The sequence below is a fragment of the Chelonia mydas genome, chromosome 6, assembly GCF_015237465.2.
Source record: "Chelonia mydas isolate rCheMyd1 chromosome 6, rCheMyd1.pri.v2, whole genome shotgun sequence".
NCBI classification, from domain to species: domain Eukaryota; kingdom Metazoa; phylum Chordata; order Testudines; family Cheloniidae; genus Chelonia; species Chelonia mydas.
Genome location: NC_051246.2, coordinates 17,465,849 through 17,487,726, shown reverse-complemented (window position 1 = coordinate 17,487,726; position 21,878 = coordinate 17,465,849). Strand labels below are relative to the sequence as shown.

At 51.4% G+C, this 21,878-nt stretch overlaps 1 protein-coding gene across 12 annotated transcripts; it reads left to right on the top strand.

Moving 5' to 3' along the window:
• The first annotated feature begins 1,048 nt into the window (after positions 1-1,048).
• PATL1 (PAT1 homolog 1, processing body mRNA decay factor) lies at positions 1,049-21,355 on the top strand. Of its 12 annotated transcripts, none has more exons than XM_037899385.2 (19): positions 1,049-1,211; positions 3,787-3,898; positions 4,189-4,403; positions 4,511-4,588; positions 5,782-5,976; positions 6,626-6,727; positions 7,284-7,373; positions 7,651-7,868; positions 7,981-8,070; positions 8,403-8,586; positions 8,983-9,106; positions 9,497-9,594; positions 9,757-9,816; positions 10,494-10,642; positions 12,007-12,166; positions 14,706-14,861; positions 16,458-16,549; positions 19,343-19,492; positions 19,995-21,355. In XM_037899385.2, exons 1-19 carry the CDS (start codon positions 1,197-1,199, stop codon positions 20,014-20,016), a joined length of 2,310 nt encoding a protein of 769 aa, XP_037755313.1. In that variant the 5' UTR covers positions 1,049-1,196; the 3' UTR covers positions 20,017-21,355. The 12 variants fall into 12 exon arrangements, 11 of the variants coding, with proteins under 11 accessions (XP_037755313.1, XP_037755314.1, XP_043405466.1 ...); XM_037899386.2 differs by having other exon boundaries at positions 1,071-1,211; positions 4,514-4,588; XM_043549531.1 differs by having other exon boundaries at positions 1,071-1,211; positions 4,514-4,588; positions 12,004-12,166.
• Positions 21,356-21,878: the final 523 nt, after the last annotated feature.

Below are 21,878 nucleotides of genomic sequence, written 5' to 3'. Positions count from 1 at the left end.
GAAATGTGTGCTCATCTTCGAAATTTTATTTGTTGGATCTGTGCCCCTTCGTGACCCAGCACACTTTACTCACTGGCTGTAACAGATAACAAGGGGATTCCTGCATGAGATAAGCCTCACCGTTTGCTCTGGTCCTCCAGCTCCCAGACTGACTAACAGCCCGTACTATCTAGAGTCATCAAACATTGTCTCCCTAAGCCCTAGCCTGGGGTAGGCAATCATAGGAGTAATTGAGGACTCCACTTTATAAAACCCAAAGAGAGGGAGAAAGAGAGAGGGTGTGTATGACAATAGGTAGACATAGATGAGAGAGAGAGGAGTGTATGGAGATAGAGACACAGGAGGATTGGGAGAGAGCAGCCCAAGGTTTGCTTAATTCACTTATTCGCAGCAATGGTAAATAATAATACCACTCCCAAGGGCCTGGGGGGGAATGCCGGAGGAGCAGGAAGATGACCCCCGGAAGCCTTGTTTGAAGGAAGACTTGCAGGAGGCAGGGGGTCACCTCAGGACAGGGGGCCCCGGGGAAGGGCAGGATGAAGTAACCTTGGGGTGGGGTAACTGAGCGAAGGGCTTGGGGTGCATGAACTCTGCCCATGCTGCAGCAGAGCTGCAGGGGAGCGTGGCACAGGGGTGGGGGTGGGGGTCCCCAGGTGCGAGGCCTCCTGGCAGTGTCCAGCGGCCCCCGCAGGGACCCCAGCCCAGGGATGGACGATGGGACCCAGGGCCCTTGGCCGGGCAGCTCTGCCCTTCGGGGGAGCAGGGCTTTGGTGCCTGCCCCGGTTTTGTGGAGGTTTTGTGCCCCAGCTGGTGAGGCTGCCCACAGAGCTGGGACAAAGCAGTGGCGTTGTAAAGCTGGGCCTGTCAGTATGGAGGCCTCCCCCAGCCCTCAGTGCTCTGCTCAATGGGAGAGGAAAGAGACACGGCCCCTTTAAGAGGCCACAGGCAGGGAATGACACTGTCCCTTTAAGACACCTCCCCAGGCACTGTTTCTTTAATGGCAGGGGCGGGGCTGCTAGACGTATTGCGCCTGCGCACCAGGTCTTTCAGGCTCCGCGGATGGGGGGGGACTTGCGCGATGACGTCATGCGCGTGTTCCTGGACGCGACGGGCGCGTATCGAGGGGCGGGGGCTCGGAGCCGGAGCGGGGGCCGCGCTGGGCCTCCCTGGCGGTGGGAGTCTCCGCGCCGCTCACCATGTTCCGCTACCAGGTGAGGGGGCCGCCCGGGCTGCGACCTTTGACCTCTGACCCCAGTCCCTGGGTCACTTCTCCCCTCGCCCAGAGCCCCAACTTCCTCCTCGGTCACGGGGGGTGTGGCGGGCACGGGCTGGGGGGGCACGAGGTGCTGGCGGGGCTCGGGCCGGAGGGGGGCCTTTGTGTGAGGCATGGGGTGGGGTATGTCTTTAGGGGAGATGGGGCCGTGGTGTGTGTCTGCGGGACACGGCGTTCTCGGGTATGGGCCCGGGTGTCTGTCAGGTGGCATAGGGCTCGCAGGGGCACAGGGTTTGGGGGGCAGGGGCTGGGTGTGTGTCTGGGCGGGCTCGGGTTGGGGGGGTCGGGGGGGGGGCATGGGCCGGGAGGGTGTCGGGGGGGGCAGCGTTCGGGGGGTACGAGCAGGGGAAGTGTGGGGGGACATGGGCTGGGGTGTGTGTTGCAGGGGGCATAGGTGGGGGGATGTGCTGGGGAGGGGATAGGCTGGCATGTGTGTGTCATGGGGGGAAGGGGTTCAGGGTGTGTGTCTGGGGGGGTGCATGAGCTGGGTGTTTGGGGGGCATGGAGTGCTGGGGGGTCTCTGGGAGGCATGGGATGGGAGGAATTTTTGGGGAAGTATGGGCTGGAGGGTCTTTGTAGGGAGGGGTGTGCAGGAGGCATGACTTAGGGATGGGTTTAGTTGTGAGGGCGATGGGCTACAGGTCCAGAGGAGCCTCTGTTGCAGGGTGCATGGTCAGTATGTGACAATGAGGGTTCTGTGTATGTGGAGAAGGTAAGGGAATGCCAAGGGCATGGGTCAGAAAGGGATGTGGGGTAGGGAGTTCTCTCTCTCAGGCTGGGGACTGTGGGATGCTTGTCCGAGGGGGACGCCCTCCCCCCTTGGAGTGGGGGTGAGTGGCTGAGAAGGTCACACTCAGTGGGTGCCCAGGAGGCCTCCCTGCGTGGGAGCTGTTTGGCGATGGAGGCTGTTTCAGAGGGGCAGAGCTAGGTATGCACTTAGCAGGTTGGTGCTTGGAATGCTTGGCTAAGGTGATTGCTTGGTATATGGGCTCTGCAGGCTGGGGGTGGGGGACACACACATGGAGTAGGAGGCTCTGAAGTTAAATGTAGAGGATGTAGCCTGGGGAATCTCTCAGAAGGGGGCAGCATGTCGGACTGGCTGGGGCTGCCTCTATTAGGTGGGGCTGCACAGAGCATGGGCTGGAGTCAGAGACTCTGTGGTATAGGCTGCGGATGCCATGTAGGGTATGAGCCACAGCACATCCCGGATTTGATCTGTGGTTCCTTTCTTAGGGAGGTAGATATAGGATATGGAGGGGACATGTCTCTCGGAGCAGGAACTACCGGGATACAGGCCCAGGGGCAGCCTTTCTGAGTATAGCGTGCATGTGGGGTATGTGTGCCCCAGAACTAGATTCAGATGGCTACTCTGGATATGGGTGCACCAGGTTGGGATCAGACATTAGTTCGGGAGGATGCCCAGGATGTTGGCCCATCAGATTGGGCTTGATGATGATCGATTTTATTCTGTTACATGCTATGTTATTTGAAGAGTTATGTGCCTGGCTGGTGGGGCCCTGAGAGTGGAACAGCTTGAGGGAGAACGTGATTGAATGGAAGGTATGGATGGGGTAGCCATTACGAGTTCGGGAGCTCAGGCAAGGGGCACACTTGTTTCTTACCTAGCTGGCTTGGGTTGGGGAAAGCATTTGAGTGGACATGCTTGGTCCATGTTGAGAGGCATGGGTACATGTGTCATAGTTGTAGGCTGTATTTGTTGCATGGTGTATGTAGAGTGTCTTGTTTGAGGAGGGTGCATGGGAGGACTATGGGGGTGTGCTTGGTCTGTCGTGGGTGGGTGGGGGAAGAAGGTTCCTTCTATCCCTTGTATTTATCTGGCTCCCATCACTCTCACAATCTTTAGTGTATTTATCCTTGTAGCACCTGTGTGAGGCAGGGCTGTGCTATTATCCCCTTTGCACAGATGGTGAACAGGCCCCGAGAGACTAAGTGACTTGCCCAAGATGTTATAGTAGCAGAGCAGGGAAATTGATCCCAGACTTGCTCCCTAATCACTGGACTATTGTCCTTCCGCTCATGTTGTCAGAGGAGGTGTGCTTGAAATGGGATGTTTATCTGTGGGGTGGCATTGCCTCATCTAAGAAGGCATGCTTAGTAAAGAAAGTGTGTGTAATGGGTATGTGGGAGGTGAGTGATGTCTTAGTCTGTGCTTGGGCAGAAGTACCTTGTCGTCTTGTCATGGGTGCAGTTTGGATGTGTGGGGGTGTCCCGGGACACACTTGCTAAGGGGTGACATGCCTTGTCTGAGGAGTTACATTTAGTGTGTGCTGGAGGTGATGTCTCTCTTTTTCCTCTGAAGGGCCACGTTTGTGATGTGCTGGTATAGGGAAATGAGATAATCTCCAGGAACGGGTTCAGACAGACAAACTCGGCGCCCCAGCTTTGGGCATGAGGTGGCTGAGGGGAGCCCACACTAGTGATGCTGGGAGGGCAAGTAAAACTGTGGCATATCTGGAGGCCTGCTCATTGTTCTCTCTTTGCTCCTTTCCAAGTCCCTGGAGGAGTGTCCTCTGGATGAAGATGAAGATGCCTTTCAGACCCTGGGCGAGGAGGATGAAGATATCGACCAGTTCAATGATGACACGTTCGGAGCCGGTGCTATTGGTGAGAGCTGCATCTCCCATTCACTCCCCTTTCCTCCTCTCTGTCCCCAGCTCTCCTTCAGGGAATGCCATATCTGAATGGAAATCCCTTCAATCCTGCCCTTAGCCACCCCACCCTGCAGCTCCAGTTCTGGGTTGCTCCACCCATAGCTTTGCTGATGTCCCTCAGTCCTGAGCCCCAGCTTTCCCTGCTGTTCCAGTCCATTAGTGCCTGGGAAATGTAATTGTCTGTGAAATAAATAAGTGGCACTAGGGTGCCAGCCCTGCTTCCTTTCTGTGGTTCCTTTGCAGATGACGACTGGCAGGAGGCACATGAGCGGCTCGCAGAACTGGAAGACAAGCCTGCGACAGCTAGAGAGCTGGAAGATGGGGCGGTCAGTGATGAGATGGACCTGCTGGGGCACCATGAGGAGAACCTGGCAGAGAGGCTGAGCAAGCTGGTCATCGAGAACGAGCTGGAAGATCCAGCCATCATGCAGGCTGTGCAAACCCAGCCTCCAATGCAGGTGAGTGCAATATTTGTGGGGGCGGGGGAGCAGAGCATGGATGCATGGAATGGATGGAAAGACAGGAGAGCCCTCTCCATGATAGCTCATCATACTCTCTTTTACAGCAGCCAGGAGGCCTCAACTCCAGCATCTGGGATGGATCTGCAGTTCTGAGGCGCATCCGAGGACCGCTTCTCACTCAGGTGCTGTGTCCTGTCTCATTACTAATCCTGCAAAGGGAGCTCAGAGTCTTTCGTGGAGCCATTTTCCTCCCATCTCAGGAATCCCTTTCCGGTGCAGAGCAGAAGCTTTTGCCATCTCCAGGAGCATAAGATTTGCCAGTTCTGTGTCCCATTGCACTGAATCAGGCCACTAGCCCTTTTGGTCTGGTGTGCTGCCTCCTGTTGCTCAGATGAGGCTGTTGCTGGTTGCAGATGCATCAGAGAAAGTTGCAGTTTTCCATAATGTACTTCTTAGCTTATTGTATTGCACCCCATGCCAGGTGAGCGATTCCTTCTTGAGTTCTGTGAAAGCCAGCTTAGACCCTGAAGTATGAGACTTTATTTACTCCTGAAGAGCCATTTTGCTCTGTAAAGTGACTCTAAAATAGTATTGTGGACAGTGAGCCAGCACTTGCTTCTTGCTGACTCTAGATCAAACGTGATCTATTCACGAGAAATAGTCTTTTAGCTGCCAGCTCTGCCAATTTCATCTTGGATCTGCGAGCCAAGCTGGGTTGTTTCCTGCTTGTGTATTATCCCCAGTAACCCTGCCCCATTTGAGAGATGTTACAGGAGTAGTTAAGTTGATGTGAACTCCTCACGATAAAGATTCTGCTATCACAACTTGGCTAAGAATGCTGCTGCTTGAACCAGAATAGAGTCCAACTAATTCGCCTGCATCTGGGCTGGCTCTGCAGGGCTAGTCAGGCTAAAAAGTGTCAACAATGTGTCTATTGCCATGAAAGGCAGCAGATGGAACAATAATACGTAGCACGCAGTTCTGTTCTCCCTGAGTCTCTCAGTACTTTGCAGAGCTTGCTAGTGACAGATGTGGTGACTTGTTCTTTGCTTTGCAGTGAATCCGTGGCAGAATCCCAGATAGAACTCAGTCACCTGACTTCCAGCATAGGGTTTCATACTCTAGGCCAGGACTCCTGCCCACTAGATCATAGCTGCAGGTGACACATTGAAGCTCCCCAGAGAGCATTTGCTTTCCTGACCATCCTCCCCCTGTTTCTCATTAGGCAGATTTCCTTGCTCTAGCTGTGCCGCGAGTGCCTCTGTTCTCGCTGAGCCTCAGTGCGTGCTGGGCTGTGCCACTGGCAAGCTGGTAAACTACACACAATTCAAAGTAGCTAACCACTGGCTGTTTTTTCCCCTCCTCCCGTGTGCAGGAGGTGCCCTCGGTGTCTGTGCTGGAATATGCTCTGCCTCAGAGACCACCACAGGGCCAGGAGGATGAGCGGGACCTCTCGGAGCGGGCACTGCCCAGGCGCTCGTCCTCCCCAGTCATTGGGAGCCCCCCTGTCAGGGCTGTCCCCATCGGCACCCCACCAAAGCAGGCCACCGTGCCCAACTTCAACCAGCAGGTACCTCTGCCCCTCACACTTCTCTGGCAGGAGGTGGATCTGGTCACCATGGTTTCAGGAAAGGGTGGTGTTTCCAGGAAGAAGCAGGGTAGAAATGGGAAAGAGAGACCCCAGAAGGTGAAGACCCTGAAATTTTTAGGGCCGCTTAAGGGAGCCTGCCACTAGCTTTTGCCACCACACAATCTTTAGAGTAGCAACACAGCTGAGTGCGTGCCTGGATGCTGATAGGTGGAGAAGAGATTAATGGTAGGGTGGGTAGGCTTGTCCTCTTAGCCGCTCTGTCCTTTAGGTGCCACTACTGTGCCTGGAGCCTACATGATCCTCCTTCATACGCTGCTTTCACATGCCAGCAATTGGCAGACGGGGAGAGACGTGGCATTGCTGCCTGAAACCAGATGCTATCCAGCCAGAGTCTCCTCCAGAAGAAACAGTCTGAAGATGCTGCTGCTGCTGTGTGTACTGGGGGGTTCCCCCTCTACCACAAGATGGGGCAATTCGGGGAGGTGGAGGGGCTCTACCATATGACACACTGCAGGCTGGTCTGATAACTCTGTGGGAGGAGCTGCCTGGCAGATGTTGGCAAGGAAAGGGGAAGCTAGTTTCTAGGACTAAGACTAGTTCCCTTGTTTTGGTTTCCCCCTCCTGATAGATCCTGTGTCCAAAGCCTGTTCACATCCGGGCCCCGATGCAACAGCGTTATCCTTCCCCCTACAGCGAGAGGATGTCCCCAAACCAGCTCTGCAGTGTCCCGGTACGGAGTGTCTCATGCTCTGTGTATTCCCAGCCTGACCCCTCACTCTCTAGGTCCCCCGGCCCCAATAACTGTCCCTTCTATCATCCCAAAAGTCTGTTTTCCATCAGCTTCACCCCTGAGCCTCTTACTCTGTCTCAATAATCCTGACGTCCTTTCCCATAACCATCACACTTGTCCTCTGATCCCTCCTGTAATGCCATTCCCTTCCACAGATCCAGGCTTCTCGGTCTAAACTAACTTTTTCTTAAAGGGGAATCATCTGGTGTTCAATGTTCTGACCTCCATGTGTCAACTAGAGATCCCCCTTTCTGTATCTCAGCACCTCTTTCCTTTTCCCCGTTCCTCTCAGGCCCGGGTGTATCCCACGTGCTGGAAGCTCATGTGCCTATCTCTTGGCCTCACTGTCACTGATCTGGGTGTAACTGTGGTCTCTCGTTTTCTCTCCGATCTGAATGTATCTGGAGCATGCACCTGCTGAATGTCCATGTTGGGTTGATTGGTTCTTTGTTTAGAATTAGTGTTTCCTTTTTGCTCTTCCATTTTCTTTCCCCAGAATTCCTCCCTGCTGGGCCACCCGTTCCCTCCCAGCGTCACTCCCGTTTTCACCCACCTTCAGAGAGCGCAGCTTCTAGGAGGAGCACAGGTAAAGCTCTGACTATTCCCTCTTGTTCTCAGTCTTTCCTCAACAGCATCTTGTGTGCGCTGCATTGTCCTCTGGTGTCTGTGTCGTCTATTCTGCCTTTCCATGGCTCTCTCTGTGCTGCTCCTTCTCAGACAGTTGGTGGTGGCTCCCATTGCCTGCTCTCCCGGATGACTAGAGCTGTGCCACTCAGTCTTGTGTGTCCCACTCTCTCTGTCACAGTGGTAACGTTTGTGGTGGTCTCTCTCCCCCCACCGCCCCTTCACCCTCATCTATGCAGGCTGGACGAATGTCTCCCAGCCAGTTTGCTCGTGTCTCTGGACTCGTTGGCAGCCCCCTCACATCCATGAACCCCAAGTTGCTTCAAGGCAGAGTTGGGCAGATGATGTCTCCAGCCAGTGGGTTCCGTGCCTTTTTTGGAGCGCCACCGCCTCCCGCGCCACCCCCATCCCAGCAGCAGCACCCCCCATGTCCTGGGTCCCACTTGCAGAACCTAAGGTACGACACTTATTCTCTGTCTCCCATCATTGAGCTAACTGCACCGAGTTTGAGAGTCTCTGTTGACTTTCTCCGGAGATGACAGACCTGAGGTTACAACTCTCTTCTCTAGGCCTCACCCTCAGATGTTCAGACCAGATACAACTCACCTTCACCCGCAGCATCGGCGGCTCTTACATCAGAGACAGCAGCAGAACAGGAAGTGAGTATTAAAATCGCCTGCATTCGGGTGGGGGGTAATGAACTCCACTGCGGGAAGAGAAGATTCACCTGGGTTCTAGTGCCAGAGAAAGAGGGTATCACACACACACACACACACACACACACACACACACACACACACACACACACACACACACACACACACACACACACACACACACACACCCCCCTTGGGGGTCTCCCAGGAGTTCATGCTCCCCACCGTCGGGCGTGGCCTCTCAAGAGCCATCCTGCAGTGCAGGCCATTATCAATGTGTCCTCTCCACTGTGCCCTTTCTGTATCTTCTGAATTTTTATGGATCTTCCCACCAGCCAGCACCGTAGTCTGAATGGCTCGGCGGGGGACCGAGTGGGCCACCGGAGCAGCCATCAGGAGCAGCTGCGGAAGGACCCCTATGCTAATCTCATGTTGCAGCGGGAAAAGGACTGGGTATCAAAGATCCAGATGATGCAGTTGCAAAGCACTGACCCTTACCTGGATGACTTCTACTATCAGGTAAATGCTTTGCACTCACTAATCAAGCCATCCTGACCTAGCTTCCACCTAGGGATGAGCTTGGCTGTCCCAGGGGCTGCTGGCCTAGTGTGCTAATCCCTTGTCTGCCGTACCTGCACCCACCCGATAAGTGACTGCCGGGAGGGTGGCTGCAGCTGAGCTCCCAGTATGATGCTGTTAGCTGGCTCTGTAACTGTGTTTCAGCACTCCCCCTTCACCCCCTACACCTGTGCCCCTACACTGTCTGCATCCACTCAGGCTGGCTTGTCAGCCCTATCAGCTGCGGGACTGTGTGTGATGGCACATTGGTTCTGGGGGCCAAGCTGCCCCTCGTCTCTCTGTGCTGGGATCCTAACCACCACCACCTCCTCCTCCTCCTCCTCTCTTTTGTCTCAGAATTACTTCCAGAAGCTGGAGAAAGTGTCAGCGGCAGAGGAGATGCACGGCGATGGCCCCAAGAAAGAACGTACTAAACTCATCACACCCCAGGTGGCCAAGTTAGAGCATGCCTACAAGCCAGGTAAATGTCCCCTCCCTCAAACTGCATCCTGGGTTGGGGAAAGGTAGGGGGGTACATGGGCCAGCAGGGAATTGACAGACCTGTGGTGATGTATTGGTCGTGAAATAGTATCTCATTTCCTAACAGTAATGCTCTTTTAATGGTGGAGGATGGTTACCTGTCATGGGGCTGGGGGCAGAAGAACCGCTGTCGACTCGATCTGGAGATGGCTGGCATTGGGGACAGTTGCAGGGATTCCTTGGGGAGGACAGGGAGAGATCAAGGTTCTCTGGGGCATTGATGTGGAGGCAGGGTGAAGCTGGAGGAGACTGAGTGTAAGATTTCTCTGGGGGGGATAGAGGAGCAGAGGCTTGGGGCAATGACTCCATCCACATTCCTCTGTCCTTGCAGTGCAGTTTGAGGGCTCGCTGGGGAAACTCACAGTCTCCAGTGTAAATAACCCCCGGAAAATGATTGACGCGGTGGTGACCTCCCGCAGTGAGGACGATGTAAGTAACGGCAGACATGGCTGCCCTGCGTAGTCTGGGCTCTTTCTTTCCACCCGGGGTTCGGTCCTCCTCTCTTCGCTCACTCCACTCCCCATCCTCTCCTTTCTGACACTGTTTTTTGTTCTGTGCTCCACCTGGGCCCGCCTCGCTCTCTTTCCCTAGGAGACGAAGGAGAAGCAGGTTCGAGACAAGAGACGTCAGACCCTCGTCACCATTGAGAAGGTGAGTGTGAGATGAGGTGTCCCCCCCCCCGAATCAGAATATCAGGGTTGGATGGGTCCTCAGGAGGTCATCTAGTCCAACCCCCTGCTCAAAGCAGGACCAGTCCCCAATTTTTGCCCCAGATCCCTAATTGGCCCCCTCAAGGATTGAACTCACAACCCGGGGTTTAGCAGGCCAATGCTCAAACCATTGAGCTATCCCTCCCCCCCTTTGCTCCACAGCAAAGCCAGTGCTCCAAGGGAGCTGCCAAACCCATGTGCAGCGGCTGCCCCTTGGGGCTGGGGATATGTTCCCAGTAAGCCATGGGAAAAGCGATTCCCTACACACCCCCTTCCCAGATCCCTGTGCTGAGTCGGGCATGCTCCTCACTCTCCAGGCACTGCCTTATTTCTTGCTCTAATCGAAGCTCATAATAAACATTGGAAACACCTTCCCTCTTCGTTGCCTGCTTCAGCAGCCAGGCCAAGGAGAGAATGGTGGAGCTTCTCTAGGCTGGGGCTGAGGCACACTGGCAGCTTGCTGCCGCCCTTGCTGTACCCACTCTCTACAGGGCTTGCTGATCCAGCAGCACTCTGGTTCCGAGTCTGCTCGGAAGGCAGTGGCTTCCTGTCCTGACTAGCTGTGGGGGATAGCGGGGGTACTTGTGGCTGGCTCTGATCCGGCTGCGTGTCATGCAGACATACAGCCTCCTCCTGGATGTGGAAGACTATGAGAGGCGCTACCTCCTGAGCCTGGAGGGGGAGCGGCCAGCCCTGATGGAGGAGAGAAAGCAGAAGATCTGTGACATGTATGACAATCTGAGGGGGAAAATGCCCGGCCAAGAGAGGTGAGGAACGTGAGTCTGCTACTGCACAGATCTGTGCCACCCCCAGCCTCGTTGCCCCACCCATGTGTACAGAAAGGAGAGGACTGTGGAATTCTTCCCTCATTTGCTTCGGGATGGGGTGAATGTCTACAGTCCATTCCCCATATCCACATGTGTGGGGCCGCCCCCTTTCTAGTAACAGGCTCACTGAAACAGCAAGGGAACTCTCCTTTGGGTGCTGCCCCCCTTCAGTTGGAAAGGTGGAGTAGGAAGAGACCCAGACACTTGGGGAGGTTTGTGCCCAGTCCTGCCTGGAATAAGGCCTCTTCCCCAGTTCATATGCGGGGCTGGTTCTCTCCCAGGAAACATGGGAGAAACCAGGCAGGGGACCAACGGGCCTGGGCTGAGGAGGAAAGTGTGACCATGGCAGCCCTCAGATCAAGGATTTTATTGCTGTGGGGCCTGCACCTTTAGTCCTTGGGTATAGTGAGCAAAGCTTTTCCTATGCAGAGAAGTTAGACATGTATTTCATGGGCATGGAGGGGTGATGCTGCATGGGCCCTGGGTGCAAGGGGGTGGGGCAGGGGGCAGTGCTGCACGGGCCCTGAGTGCAAATGGGTGGGGCGGGGGGCAGTGCTGCACGGGCCCTGAGTGCACGGCTGGGGGTGGTGCTGGATGGGCCAAGGGTGCAATGGGGGTGGGGGGGGAGTGATGCTGCACTGGCCCGGAGTGCAAGGGAGGTGGGGGCAGTGCTGCATGGGCCAGAGATGCGGGGTGGAGGTGGTGGTGCTGCATAGGCCCTGGATGCAGGGGGTTGGGGTGGTGCTGTGGGCCAGGGGTGTGGGGGCAGTTGTGGTGCTGCACAGACCCAGGCTGAGTTATAACTCCTAGCAAACCATTGAAAAGTTCTCCCCCCTTGGTTGCTTCCCAGCTGTAACTAGCTCTGTAACAGGGCAGTATGGTTCTCTTCTCCTGCCTCCCTTACAAAAAACAAAGTTCACTTCAGCATTGTAAATGATGAGCAGCTAACACATACAGGCAGGACTCAGCATGGAAGATGTTATGCGACTTTAGCTACAGCGGTCATTATTGCCCCCATTATTATAATCTACTGAAAGGAAACTTGACGGCATGAAGAAGCATTGTGTGATGACTTTTTTTTTTCTTTTCTCTCTTTCTCCCCCTCCCCTCCATGTGCTTCCCTTCAGGCCAGATCAGTGATGCTTTTGGGAAGGTGTCCTTTCTGGCTGGGGAGAGGTGACAATTAAATGCAGACCCATGTTACAGGGGCGTGGGATTTCCTGTGAGTCCTTGCATATACCCACTGTGAACTAGGGGGTCATTCCTATATCTGGCTATTGACAGTCCGAACGTTCTCTTGGCAGGCCGAGTGACGACCACTTTGTGCAAATCATGTGTATCCGGAAAGGGAAGCGTATGGTTGCCCGGATCCTGCCCTTTCTGTCCACGGAGCAAGCGGCTGACATACTCATGGCAACAGCCAGAAACCTGCCCTTCCTGATCAAGAAGGATGCTCAGGATGAGGTAACCAAGAGGCTGTGGCAAAAATAACTTCCCCCTCAGGTTGTTGGTATGAGTTGTGTGTCTCTGCATCTCAGAGGTAGCGTTGTCCAACGATCAGAGCAGGGGACTGAGAATCTGAACTCATACCTTCACTCTCTGGCTCACTGTGTGAACATGGGGAAGTTGCTTTGCATATCTGCAACTCCATGAATGGGGGTAATAACTGACTGGTCTATATGTAGTATTCCTGGCCTCATATGGGTTTGTGAGGATTCAATATTTAATGTTTGGGAAAGTGCTTTGAGATCCTTGGACAGAATGGTCCAGTTAGATATGCAGATGTTCATTGTGCGCCCATTTTCATCACACACTTAACTCCAAGAAATTCCCCCTCTAGATTGAAACTGGCCATGATTGCCCAAAGCTAGAAAGTGAAAGCTTGAGAAAAGTCCATTCAGACAGTTAGCCTATTTCTTTCCCTACTTTCTTAGGCTATGTCTATACTAGAAACATTACAGCGACATAGGTGTGGTGTTGTTACTGTAGTGTAGACGCTTACTATGGCAACAGAAGGGGTTCTTCTGTGCTGTAGTTAATCAGTGAGAGCTTAGAGGTGGGAACTGAGTTAATGAAAGAATTCTTCCATTGACTTAGCAGCGCCTATGCCAGGCCTTAGGTTGGTTTATCAATGTCATGCCCTGTGTGACATTTTTCACAGCCCTGAGCAATGTAGTGAAACTGGTCTAACTTTGAAGTATAGACCAACCCTAATAACTATTTACCTCTTCTTGCTTTGAAGGAGATGGTGGGGGAAGGAAAAGTGGACTCGTTTCCTTGGTTACTGCTTTGTGATGTGTACAGGCAGCCTGACTATTATTTGTTTTACAGTAGCACTGTTAGGTTTGTTGATCCTGTCTTTTTCTGGAAAACTCTATGGACTACTAGAGAACTAGTAGGGTTATGACATAACTGGAAGGTCTTTTGGGCAGCAATCATCCTGTTTTTGTGTTTATACGTCTCCTAGCACAATGACCTCTGTGCTACCATGATACAGATAATAATCCTCAGTATCAAGGAAGAGGGAAAGAATTTTTGTTAAACTGACCATTTTGTTTTAATTAATGCAAACACTTGTCAAATAATTGAGAGAGAGAGAAGTTTTTGGAAGACTCAACATCCTCATTCCCTCAACTGAGGAATGAGAGCACTCTCACTTCAGTTTTCTAGTCCTCTAAAGAGACATCTAGCAGAAACAGGAAAGACCAATATTTCTAAGGTAAAAAGACGAGCTGGAAAATTTTTGTAAAAGTAAACAAGAAGTCTTTCAGACCTTCTTCAGACTTTTTTTTTAAATAAACGAAAAAGGCATTATTCCAATCTTCATTTTCTTTTAAAATACAGTTTAATACGGAGAAATTCTCAAAAATGGCTGAACTTAAAAGGCCAGAGTTTTTTCCACCCTCTGAAGAAGTGTCAGCTGTTTTACAGGACACATGGAAAGTAGTGGAGCTGAAAATTCACTTCTGCTTATGCAAAGTTCACAGTTTGATCTTGGAGTTTGTTGTTTATGTGGCTGTGATGGAGAGTAAATACATAATATCACTTGATACCCTTTCTGAGGGGCTAGAGGGAGTCTCAATTTCCAGGTACCTGGTCGAAATCCTATGGAATTAATAATAGTACAGGGCTTTAATAAAGTAATAGAGACCAGAGTGAAATCACCAGTGAGGCCAGTTGTTTGTTTTTTGCTGATTTTTTTTAAAAAGGGAAATGAAAAGATCTCAAACTTTAACTTCAGTGTTGCATTTACAAGCACTCAAACGTCAGGAACTGTCAAAAAACCAGGTCTTGGAGTAACGTTAGCCACGCTGAACGTGAGGTGCAGTTCAGAGTGCTAGCAGGATCAGGTATTGAGGGCGCATGCTGTGCTATAACCCCCTGAAAGATTCAGAGGCCAGGCTTCTGTGCAAAGAACAGGAATCAGGAAATAAATCAGAATCAGATAAAATAAGAATCCTCCCTGGACATTGACCCAAACCCATACTGAACCAACTCTTTTTCTGAGGCTGCCTCAGAACAAAACGTCAGCAATAAATGGAATGAGGGAATGTTAGTAGCATGACTCCTTTTGTATTGCAGCAGCAGCATGTAGAAGCCTTTGGTGTGATTGGGGCCCTATTGTGCTGGGTGCTGCACAAACACATAGTTCCTTTCTTCAAATGGAGACAATCTACATAGACAAGATTGGGTGGGAGAACTTAATAATATGTAGCCATCCCTGTCTCATCCTGGAGGTGATGCTGTCACTTCATTCCACGCAAGCAAACATCCCATTATTACTTTCCCTTCAGTTCCTGCCCGTCTTTTCTCTCTCCTGTTTTGTTAACCATCTCCACTCCGTGTCACCTGGATAACTGGATTTACTCAAAAAGGGAACGCCCTTGCCCTGCTCACCAATAGGAAATGATACCTGGATTCAGTCAGATAGCCCCTCCTGGAGTGTGGGGAGCTGCCTGCGTAGTCAGCTGTCTGTGACTGATGTTGCTCTTCTCTCCCTCAGGTGCTGCTGTGCCTGTTGAGGCCATTCTCTCTCATTCTCTATCATCTTCCGTCGGGGACGGTCACCAGCCTTCTGCAGCAGCTAGCGAACCTACCTCAGAGCGCCACGGCGCCAGCACCTGCCAACCTGCACCTCGCAGCTGTGCTCCAGAACAAGGTGCCTACGCCTGAGCTATTGCTGAGCACCGTGAGAGGCTGCAGCATCTGCATACTCAGTCCCTTCACTGCTGGGACCCAATTAGGGTATAGACCCATCTGGTACCCTCAGAACTGAGAGATGCTAGAGACACTTCCCTTGAGTCTGTCCTTTCTATTCTTAACTGGAGGGTATCCTCATTAGTCCAAACACCCCCCCCCACCCAATAGGAGAACGAGAGAGCTGGTCCCCTTCTCCACCCAGGCGGTGTGGAACCCCCATAAATGTGATTCCTGAACCCAGGGACAGGCCAACAACTCGTTGAGAGGCCGCCCTTTCTGACCAGCAGTTTCCTTGGCAGGAGAGGTAGCGTTGAGCTAACTGGCACTGAAGTCTCCTGCGTTGAATTGCAGCAACAGGGGTGGATGAGCAAGGCGCTAAAGGAATGGGACTGACTTGGGGAAAGGGAGTAAAATCTTCCTGCAGAGCACTTCCATTATCTCCCCTCTCCTTGCACTGCACAGCCAGCTGCGGGGTGAGTAGCTTTAAATGAGCTGAGAATTGCATATCGGAGTGAAAGACACCTTAGAAGTACCACCAGTTGGACGTGCAGATGATAGGAGTCTTTCTCCTTGTGCGTCTCGTCCTCACAGTAGGGTCTGTTTCTCTGGTCTTCACTGCTTTTGCTTTAATGGTAGATAAGGCTGTATAGCACTCCTGGGGCCTGCAACATATCAGTTACTTTCTTCAGGATTCATTTGGATCCAGAGGAGAATTAATGTAAAAGAATGAATCCTGGAATTATATAAGCTCAGCACCTCCAAAAGCATGCTAAACAGATTCTAGTGGCTCTCCAACCAAGGCAATTAATGTGCCAAAGCATGATGGTGCTGGCTGGCACAAAGGATGCTGGGCAGGCTTGGGAGCAGCATGCTGTTCTGGGGCAGTGTGCTGCAAAGGAGGAACAGTGCTATGGGAATTGTAATTCAATGCAGGGGCTGTACAATCCTTGCTGAATCTGGGAATAGGCTGCTTCTGGGTAGTGGGAGTGTCTGCTTTGATAAACCCAGCACAGCAAAGGAACCAGAAAAGTATAATGGGGCTATTACAGACAGGAAACCAAGAAGCACATGTCCAAAAAGCTGAAGGGAAAGAAGACATGCTGTCGTAGCAAAGCAACACCTCACGTTTCCAATCCTACCCAGTGTCTCTCTTGCACAGTCTAAGGCTAAACATGCTAGGCAGATGGTTTGTGTCTTAATCTGACTTTTCCCTCTCTGTTATTACTAAATCTTGTATATAGGGGTCCTGGTCTATTATTAGGGCTCCCAGGTGCTGTGGTAATACAAATAATAAATGAGACTGCTGGGCTCTGGAAACAGTGCCTGTGCTGGAGTAGGCCTCACAGATACTGGCTGCAGTCAGAATGGGCACAGGGAAAGTCAGAGGGCCATGTGCAGAGGCCAGAAAAGAGGAAGTGAAGGCTTCAGACCTAGGAGTGGGAACTGTGGTTGTATAGCAGCACCAGGAAGAGAGAAGAGTCTGCCTGCTGTGGGTCAGGCCCACAATCGTCCCCTCCTCCATCCACACGCTGTCTTACTACTTCTCTCTCTGCAGTTTGGCCTGTCCCTGCTGTACTTGGTCCTGAGTCGTGGGGAGGAATTGCAGAATTCCAGTGCTGCTACGGAGCTAATGCAGGACAACCAGTGGTGAGTTCCAGCTGCATCCCTTAGCTGCGTCCCTCCCTTTGTGGACAATGCATGTTGACCAGTGGTGAGCAGAGCATACCCTGGATCAGTGTAGACACTGAGTAATATGGCCTCCTAACAGCAGATGCGGCTTGGTCTAGTAGTCAGAGCATAAGATTAGGAATTGGAACAGAACCCACAACTCCCCAGCTGGAGGAGGGATCACGCTGTGAGTTGGCAACCTGCTACAGTAATTCCAAGCTTCTTATTGGTGTCTTGCTGATGGGGGTCTGTTACTACAAAGTTCCTGTGTATCCAGGAACTGATATTCAGTGGTTCTTTCTGGGCCTGCTTTGGAGTTAGTTGTGGAGAAGGTGAGCCTCACTGAAGGAGTCTAACTTCCTCCTAGGAAGGGGGACACTTCCTGGCCGCCAGGGGAATGTTCTGCATTAGAGTCCAGAGAGCCACAGAGGCACCCCAGTGACGGTGCATAGTTTTGCTGAATGCAGTCTCCGCCTGAATCATGGGACTCCAATGGCTGAAAAGGATTTAATTTCATAGAGGGAAAACAACTGAACATGAGCTTCTAGTGTGATGCAGGAGCAAAACGGGCTAATATGATTCTTGGATATAGAAACAGCCGGGAGGTGATTTTTCCATCTTTATATGGCATTGGTGAGACAGACAGTGGAATACTTTCTGCTCTTCTGATATCCACATTTGTAAAAAGGATGTTGAAAAATTAGAGAGTGCTAAGAAGAACCACAAAGAGCTGGAGAAAATGCCTGATAGTGAGACACTTCAGGAGTTGAATCTGCTTACTTCAATCCAAAAAAGTTCAAGAGGTGACTTGTTTACAGTGTATCCGCACCTTCAAGGGGAGAAGATACTGGGTGCTACAGGAGTCCGTCATCTAGTGGAGAGAGGCAGAACAAGAACCTGTGGCTGAAAGTTAAAGCCAGAAAAATTCAACTTAAGTCACAATTTTTAACAGTGCCAGTGATTAACCATTGGAACAGACGACCCAGGGAAGTGGTGGATTCTCTATCTCTTGAGGTCGGTTTTCAAATCAAGACGGAAGACCTTTCTGGAAGATGCTTTAGCCAAACACAAGTTACTGAGCTCAGTACAGGGGTAACTGGGTGACATTCTTTGGTTTGTGTTATGCAGGAGGTCAGACTAGATGATCTCCTCGTCCCTTCTGGCCTTATCCTCTATAAAGGGCTTCACCCACCCACCAGCCCCTGGGGTTCAGTCTGGAAATGAGAGATTGGTGGTCAATTGTTAAGGCACTGGGTGTGGCCAAAGTGGTGACCAATCTGGACTCAGATGATTCCTAGAGTTCTTCAGAGTCAGCCACTATTCATTAGCTGACTTCTTATAGGCCAGCTAAGCTGTCTCTGGGAACTGAACTGTGGCCTGCATACCCTATTGGATCCTCACATGGGAGCATGACTGAGTGATTCCTACTTCTCAAACAGTCTCCCAGTGGCATTTCAGCCAAGTTGGTGGAGGCTTTTTGACTTTTTCTAGTAGGAACCATTGCTTAGGGTTTCACTATCACATGATGGTGCTTCCTTCCTCCTCCTTGACACTTACCCTCTTTCACTTTTTGTTTGGCTTTGGTTTCATTAATGGCTGCATGGCGAAAAGTTTCTTGTAGGACTGGCTGCACCTCTGCCCCTTTCTGGTCTCTTTGAGTGCGTTTACCTGTCTTGGGGTGGAATTTCACCCTTCTTCCATGCTTAGACTAGGCCCTGGGCTATAGCACACTGTGTATCCGCTGTGCTAACCCAGCAGGTCCAGCTGCTTTGGACACTTGCAGTTTCTTGTCTTGGGGGCATCTGACTAGAGGTGAATAAACTGACCATCAAGCCTCCTTAAGCCAAAGGTAACTGGAGGAAATTTTAACAGGAGGAACAAAGCTTGCAGTAATTGCATCGCTTGTGTGCGCCCACATCTTTGCTACTTGTGTCGGCGGTGCACGTCCTCACCAGGAGCACTTGCACCGATTGAAGATGGCTCCTGAAAGCCAGCAACAGCCAATGTCAGCAAGACAGTGTCTACACTGATGCTGTGTCAACCTAACTTCACATTGATTCTATGCTGCTCATGGAGGTGGAGTTATTAAGTTGTTATAGCAGACAAATTATGTTGGCGGGAGCAAAATTTTAGTGTGGACTCTTAGTTAGGTCAACATGAGCTGCCTTGTGTGGACCTTACTCTGTAGTGTAGACCACAGCTTAGTCTGGTTCCCCTGAGCAACTTTCCCTCTTTACCTCTCTTATCCTTCTTGAGAGAATCCCTTTCTAAATAGCTACAGTCCTTTTGATCTGCCATGTGCATGGGCCTCTTCCTCGTCATGATGATGTCTCTTAATGACCCTCAGTTGTTTGCAGAGGAATGGCTTATCAGGAGCCATTCTGTTTCCTTCCTGCTTGTTTTGCCTTGTCTTCTCTCTTAAACTAAACCAATATAGTCATATAGCAAACATCCCAATAACCAGGTCAACATACAGAATTAATAAATTATTGCAGAGCATCTTCAATTTGGTCACAACTGGATTCCTCAGTGAAACAGACCCTATATACCGTCAAAACCTTGTTGAAACTGCCGGTCTCTATCTGCTGATAGGAGGTCATCTCACAGAATCTAGCTGGTTTAGGAGAAGCCAATTAGGCTATCAGTAGAACTCCCATTCCTGTGCTTCTTGTCATCCACCTTGACCGCTAAATCCTGCCTGGGGTTGATGCAGGGAAGCTCTGTCATCTTGCCACCTACTCACACCTTCGTCTGTGCCCTTCTCCTTGGCAGGACGGAGCTGATGTTCATGGCAACCCGAGAGCTTCTGCGGATCCCTGAAGCAGCGCTGGCAAAGCCAGTATCCACCCCCTCTAACCTGCTGTCCCTTTTTTCTCGCTATGTTGATCAGCAGAAGCTGAACGTGCTGGAGACAAAGTTGCAGTAAGTCCCTGTTTCTCGTCTGGTTTAGTGCTGTGTTTGCTGTCCTGCTTCCCATGTGTAATAACAGGGAGGGGGGCAGGGAGTTGTGCAGTGGCAGTGAGGATTTGAGTGACGCTCAGCAATTGAGGAACAGGGAGTCAGGCTCTGTTGTCTGGAGCTGGGTGGAGGTCAGATGCTTGAGGGTGGGGAGGAAGGAGTATGGCTGGGGAAGAGGTGGCCAGGAGATATGTAGAGTTAGAAGGGTGTGGAGGGGGAGATTCAGGAGTTCAGCCCTGCTCTCCACAGTTAAACCATCAGGGATCTTAGGAGAACAGAAAAGTGGGAATTGCCAATGCTGGACAGGCAGCGATGAAGACAAGTGAAGGTGGCAGGGATCTCAGTGGTGTTAGATGAGGCTTGAATGTCTGCATGTGCTCCAGCCAAGGAGGGGACACCGATCTCCATCACACCCTAGTACTGCAGCTATCTAACTCTCTTGTTCTCATTTCCTCTGCCCTGCCAGGTTAGTGCAGGGGATACGGTAGGAGGTCTTGACAGGTCCTCAATGCCGGCTGCCATCCTTGCCGCGCCGCCGCCGCCACCACCACCACCAGAGGATTGCAGTGGAGGAGGGGAGGCAGTTGCTCCCCTGAAGCAAAGCCTTGTGGGATTTTTCTCTTGGATATCTGGCACGGGAGACCTCTTTTATGCTCTGTGAACTTGGTTGGGTGTGTGTTTGGTTTGTCCTCCCACCCTTCGCTGCTAGGTTGCAATTCGGCATGTCCTTCCCATTTCCCTCTGCATCTTCACAACAGCTGCTGCTTTCTCCCAACACAGCCCTGTCTTCCCCCACCTACCACATTCAGGCTACTGAGGGAGTGGTGAGGAACCCACCCTCTCCTCCTTCCTGCCCCCCTGTCAATGTAGAATCCAGATAGCCAGGGAGACAACTAGTTGTGGGGAGAATCCCCATGCGCTCTGGAAGGTGGAGTTGGGGGCCTAGAGAGACATCTGTCGTCCAGTGTCTCCTAAATGTTTGGAGGGTGTGACTTTTAGATGATAGGATCAGAGGGACAGTCTCTTTCTTCAATTTTTGCTCATTGGCTAAAACGTGAGAATCTGCTGGCTACTCCCCACCCCCATCCAAGCACTGAGATTTGGTCCCACCCCTCATACTGCACAGGGTGGGCTCTCCTGTCCCAGCTTGTCATGGGCCTCTCATTCTTTCTGAAGTTGCACAAGCTGGGCTCCCCTCTGTCACCCCTCCTAGTCCTATGACACAGTGAACACACATCTTTGCACACTTGCCTCGTCTTCCTGAGAATCATTTTGCATCCCTCTCTCTCACACCTGCCCCTTGGGTCAGGCCCATGCTGTCAAGAGCCCTCCAAGACAATAACCAAGGGGCCTGGCTTTGATCCCTAGTGGATAGAGCCGCTAATCTGAATGAATTTTCCATACCCAACCACTGCTAGATCCTGCTGTTTTGCTCCTTTTGGAATGTGGTGGGGTTTTTAATCTTACTTTGCTTTTAACAACAAAAATATTTGCACATGTAGGTATTCTACAACCAGTAAACTCCTCCCTATTAATAACCAGCTGCCCCTCCCTCCTAAATCCGCTGCTTTCTCCTAATCCCTCTCCCCAAAGAATTCTCCCCTCCAACCAAAACCACCTCCCCATAACTCCTCTCCATACCCACAGTCGCCCCCCACCCCACACCCTCCATTTCCCTCACAACCAATTGAGTGGACCGTTCTTTTATTATATTATTCCTTTTTTGTGCTTCCCCCTCCCTCCCTCCCTGTTTTTGGTTCTGATGAAAATAAGTTTCTAAATTTACATTTTTATAGGGTATTGTAAATAAAAATGAATTGTATACTTGGGGGAGAGTAGAGTTCTTCCTTCCACTTGGTGGCCTTGTGCCTCTTCGAGCTCTCTCCATCATCCCAAAGTGCCTTCCAGAGAGGCTATCAGCAAATATTTCTTACCTCTAAAGCCTGAGGTGCAGAAAAGATTTTGATAGAGGGCTCTTTAATCTAGTGGACAAAAGTATAGCAGTATCCAAGACCTGGCACTTGAAGCTAGACATTTTCTGACTGAAATAAAAACTTGTGCCTCAAAAATGAGGGTAATCAGCCATTGGAATCACTAGCCGAGGGCTGTGGGGGAATTCTCCATCTTTGTTGTTGAATCAGAATTGGACATCTTCCTAAAACAATATGCACTAGTTCAACCAAACATGGGCTCAGTGCAGGAATTGCCAGGTGCCATTCTCTGGCCAAACTATGCAGGAAGGCAGACTAGCTGATCATAATGGTCCCTTGTTATACTCTGTCTTGATCATAGTCTTGGGAGTGGAGTGGGGGAGCTGTTTAACAGGGCATAGCACCACTACTGAAAGTTA

Bases quoted from the DNA above. Each gene is read 5' to 3' on its own strand.
- PATL1 (XM_043549530.1), top strand. The intron at 8,587-8,982 runs GTAAATGCTTTG...CTTTTGTCTCAG, and splicing joins TGGATGACTTCTACTATCAG to AATTACTTCCAGAAGCTGGA. The intron at 12,167-14,705 runs GTAACCAAGAGG...TCTCTCCCTCAG, and splicing joins AGAAGGATGCTCAGGATGAG to GTGCTGCTGTGCCTGTTGAG.